At 37.1% G+C, this 5,159-nt stretch overlaps 1 protein-coding gene across 1 annotated transcript; it reads left to right on the top strand.

Annotated features, from left to right (window-relative positions):
- Positions 1 to 4,543, top strand: spaw (southpaw). Its single transcript, XM_061906610.1, has 3 exons — positions 1 to 1,995; positions 2,214 to 2,938; positions 4,312 to 4,543. Exons 1-3 carry the CDS (start codon positions 1,773 to 1,775, stop codon positions 4,462 to 4,464), a joined length of 1,101 nt encoding a protein of 366 aa, XP_061762594.1. The 5' UTR covers positions 1 to 1,772; the 3' UTR covers positions 4,465 to 4,543.
- Positions 4,544 to 5,159: the final 616 nt, after the last annotated feature.

A 5,159-nucleotide genomic window follows, 5' to 3' on the forward strand; every position in this document is an offset into this window, starting at 1 on the left:
ATGTTTAAAAAATAAATTTTCATTTTTTTCATGTTTTCTCCTCATTTAGACCGTTCAATTGTTTTTTTTTTTTCATCATTTATTCTCTACAAAAAACCTTCCGTAGAAGGAAAAAAAATGTACGACGGAATGACTGACAGAAATACCCTTTTTTAAATATATATATATATTTATCTTTTTCTATATATATTTATTGTGAGAAATCATTAAGATGATCAGTGTTTCCACAAAGATAAATATCATTAATTTTTATTAATAACATAGAGTTAAAGGTAAATAGAGCAAATTGGCTATTTCTGGCAATTTATTTAAGTGTGTATCAAACTGGTAGCCCTTTGCATTAATCAGTACCCAAGAAGTAGCTCTTGGTTTCAAAAAGGTTGGTGGCCCCTGATTTATACTATGCAAGCGAGTAACAACCTGTGATTACCGGCTGAAAATCCATAATAAAAAAAGAAAAAAACATACACGTCGCACTAGAGTACAAGTTACATTTTTGGGGGAAATTTGTTTGATAAAATCCAACACCAAGAATAGACATTTGAAAGGCAATTTAAAATAAATAAAGAATAGTGACCAACATGTTGAATAAGTGTATGTTATATAACACATAAATAATGAATTGGGATTGTTAACGTAACCTACAGTATTATGGTAAGAGTCATTCAAATAACTATAACAAATAGAACAGTGGTCCTCAAATGGGGGTACGCGTACCCCTGGGGGTACTTGAAGGTAGGCCAAGGGGTGCGTGAGATTTTTCAAAAACATTCTAAAAATAGCAACAATTCAAAAATCCTTTATAAATATATTTATTGAGTAATAATATTCATAAAATATGAATGTAAGTTCATTAACTTTGAAAAGAAATGCAACAATGAAATATTCAGTGTTGACAGCTAGATTTTTTGTGAAGAAATGTTTGGAATTAAGTTCATGAATCCAGATGGATCTCTATTACAATCCCCAAAGAGGGACCTTAAAGTTGATGATTACTTCTATGTGTAGAAATCTGTATTTATAATTGAATCACTTTTTTATTTTTCAACAAGATTTTAGTTATCTGTATATCTTTTTTTCCAAATAGTTCAAGAAAGACAACTACAAATGAGCAATATTTTGCACTATTTTACAATTTAATAAATCAGAAAATGATGACATAGTGCTGTATTTTACTTCATCTCTTTTTTTCAACCAAAAATACTTTGCTCTGATTAGGGGGTACTTGAATTAAAAAAAATGTTCACAGGGGGTACATCACTGAAAAAAGGTTGAGAACCACTGATATAGAACATGCTATACGTTTACCAAACAATCTGTCACTCCTAATCGCTAAATCCAATGAAATCTTCTTCCTCGGTGTCGCTTCTAAATAATATTATTTGTTATTTTAAGGTAACGTGTTAATAATTTCACATATAAGTCGCTCCAGAGTATAAGTCGCACGCCCAAAAAAACCTGCGACTTACAGTCCTAAAAGTACGGTTATCATGATTAAGTGTTGTTTATGAACTGATCCAAGCTTTTGATTGGATGTGAAATCTCAGGCATTTTGCCAGGACAATGAACTTGGCTAAATGTCTTCAGGAGGTGTCTGTGATGTGCTCTGGTGATCTTTAGGATGTCTTGCAGGCCTCAGGGGTCATCAAGGGCCAGCTGTGAGCTATAAAAGGGGGCTTGTCTGCAGCCTCACCCGCACCTCACTTTCAGCCTGAGAGCAGCCGAGGGAAGGAAGGGAAGATCTTCACCGCTCGTTAGCTTTCTTCTTCCAAATGGAACCCAGGACCCTTTTCTTGCTACTTTTCCTGCTGTCTCAGCGTCACGCGGCGGCCGGGGACGTGGCCCCCCACCGCGGCGGCAGGTTCCCAACGTACATGATGCAGCTCTACCGCTCCTTCAGGGACGCCGGTGGCTCGTCGACGGCAGCTGTCAACAGTTCAGACGGCGGCGGGACCGCGCGAGAGTCCGACTCCATCCTCAGTCTGATGGCGAAGGGTGAGTTTGTTGGCACTTTAAGTTTCTTCCTCACAGTACTTGTCTTATCTATTCTGCAAGCCTGCCTCTGCTTTACAACCCAGCAAGTGTCACAATGTTTATTCAACTTTAAAGCCTCGCTCTGGTTTACGTGCCAGGGTGTGGAGATTAGCCCTCAGACGGGGGTTCAATACACATCCTGTCCTGCTCAGCCTGTTGGGACATTTGTTGTTTTTTAGGTTGCCATCAAGCGGGGGACAGATGGGTCGTCGCGTTTGACATGTCGTCCATCTCCGCCGCCGACAGGGTCCACCTGGCCGAGCTCCGCGTCAGACTTCCAGGCGTGTCCGCCTCCAAGCGTGCCGTTGTGGACTTATACCACTCTGGTGAGGATGAGCGCCGCTTCCTGGGCAGCATCGCCGCATCAGCTGGGAAGTCTTCCTGGAAGGTTTTCAACGTCAGCGCCCTGTTGAAGCGCTGGCTCTCCCAGGGAGGGTCCGCCCAGGAGGCCTCGGGAGAGCCTGGGAGCGGTTCTGGGGACTACGGGGATTTACCCACCTTTGAGAATCCAAGAAAGCCGGCGTCGGGCAGCAACCGAGCGATGATGCTGATCTTCTTCAAACATGACGTCCCTCAGGAGGCCGGCAGTCTCATCCACACGGTGGAACACTCCAAGTACGTCGGCATGGGGACGAGTGGCGGCAACCACCAAAATCGGCGCCATAAAAGGAACAAGATGGAGAGCGTGAGGAAGGTGGCGGCCCCCAAGGTCACTGCGGCGCCGTCACCCGGTGGTGTGCGCCGTCCTCTGTGTCGCAAGGTGGACATGTGGGTGGACTTTGAGCACATTGGCTGGGACGAGTGGATCGTCCACCCGAAGCGCTTCAACGCTTATCGGTGCGAGGGCGAGTGTCCGATACCCTTGGATGAGAGCTTCCGCCCTACCAACCACGCGTACATGCAGGTGAGATATAATAGGGACACCATTTGGGTTTAATTGAAAAACAATGTGTGTGTGTGTGTGTGTATGAAAAAAAAAATATATATATATATATGTATATATATATATAAGAAACAGGATTTGAGGTTAATTTAAAATAATATATATTTATGTATATATATATATATATATATATATATATATATATATATATATATGTTTGTATATATATATATATATGTGTTTGTATGTTTTTTCAGTGATGTACCCCATGTCAACATGTTTGTATGTATATATATATATATATATATATATATATATATATATATATATATATATATATATATATATATAAATGTATGTATATACATATATATGTGTGTATTTACAGAGTATATGTATGTGTATTTTTATACATGTATATATATATATATATATGCATGCATGTATATATACATGTATGTGTATAAATGTATATACATATATGAATATAAATGTATATACATGTATATATATATATATACATATAGTCATGTATATGCAGTGTTTACTGTATGTGTATGTATGTATACTTGTAAATATACACACAAACATGTATACATACATACATGTATGTATATATGTATGCATACATGTATGTATTTATACATGTATGTATGTATATACACATGTATGTACGTATGTATGTGTACATGTATGTATGTATACATGAATGCATGTATATATATATATATATATATATATATATACATGCATGCATGTATATATACATGCATGCATGTAAATATACATGTATGTATATAAATGTACATACATATATGAATACAAATTTATATACATGTATGTATGTATATATACATATATATTTGTGTTTATACAGTAAATATGTATCTATATATACATGTATGTATGTATAAATGTCTGTGTATATATACATGTATGTATGTATGTATACATGTATTTGTACATGTATGTATGTATACATGTGTGTATGTGTATATATACATGCATGAATGTATATATACATATATGTATATATAGGTGTAAATATACATGTGTATACATGTATGTATGTATACGTGTGTATATTTTGATGTATATATACATGTATGTATATACACATCTATATATACACATGTATATATGTATGTATGTATATATATACATGTATGTATAAATCAATCAATCAATGTTTACTTATATAGCCCTAAATCACTAGTGTCTCAAAGGGCTGCACAAACCATAAATATTTATGTATGTATGTATTTATATACAGTATGTATATATATATATATATATATATATATATATATATATATATATATATATATATATATATATAAACACAATTTCAGTAACAAAATTACCCTGTTTGGTTTTTTTTGCTTTTTGGATAGAGCCTCCTCAAACATCATCACCCGGAGAGGGTGAACTGCCCATCCTGCGTGCCCACGCACCTCAGTCCTCTGTCCATGTTGTACTACGAGAACGACGACCTGGCCCTGCGTCATCACGAAGACATGATCGTAGAAGAGTGTGGCTGTCACTGACAACATGCTTTCATCTATTTATACACCATGTATATGTTGTACATAAAATATCCAAAATATATTAAAACATTTTATTTTCACACAAGTGTTGTCCTTCATGTTTCCGGACCTGTGAGAATAGTGACACCCAAAATAAGAATATATGAAATTTACCAACTACATTATATAGATGTGTTCATGTTCACTGGCTCAAATGATTTAATTGTAAATACAAATATCACGTTTAGTATAAATGTCTTACTGTACTTGTAGCTCATTTAATTATTAAATATAAATGCCATATTTCTTCCAAACTGAAAGGTAACACTTCAAGCACTTAACATACAGGTGAAACTAAAAATAGAATATGGTGCAAAGGTACCTTTATTCCAGCAACTAGATTTAAAAGGTGAAAGTAATATATGACATAGTCTCCATCCATCCATCACTTTTCTACCGCTTATTCCCTTTTTGGGGTCGCGGGGGCGCTGGCGCCTATCTCAGCTACAATCGGGCGGAAGGCGGTGTACACCCTGGACAAGTCGCTACCTCATCGCAGGGCCAACACAGATAGACAGACAACATTCACACTCACATTCACACACTAGGGCCAATTTAGTGTTGCCAATCAACCTGTCCCCAGGTGCATGTCTTTGGAAGTGGGAGGAAGCCGGAGTACCCGGAGGGAACCCATGTATTCACGGGGAGAACATGCA

Source organism: Nerophis ophidion, linkage group LG07, assembly GCF_033978795.1.
Source record: "Nerophis ophidion isolate RoL-2023_Sa linkage group LG07, RoL_Noph_v1.0, whole genome shotgun sequence".
NCBI lineage: Eukaryota > Metazoa > Chordata > Actinopteri > Syngnathiformes > Syngnathidae > Nerophis > Nerophis ophidion.

Coding starts and splice junctions, on each gene's coding strand:
- spaw (XM_061906610.1), top strand. CDS start 1,773: ATGGAACCCAGGACCCTTTTCTTGCTACTTTTCCTGCTGTCTCAGCGT. Junction 1,996..2,213: donor CCTCAGTCTGATGGCGAAGG/GTGAGTTTGTTG, acceptor GTTGTTTTTTAG/GTTGCCATCAAGCGGGGGAC. Junction 2,939..4,311: donor CCAACCACGCGTACATGCAG/GTGAGATATAAT, acceptor CTTTTTGGATAG/AGCCTCCTCAAACATCATCA.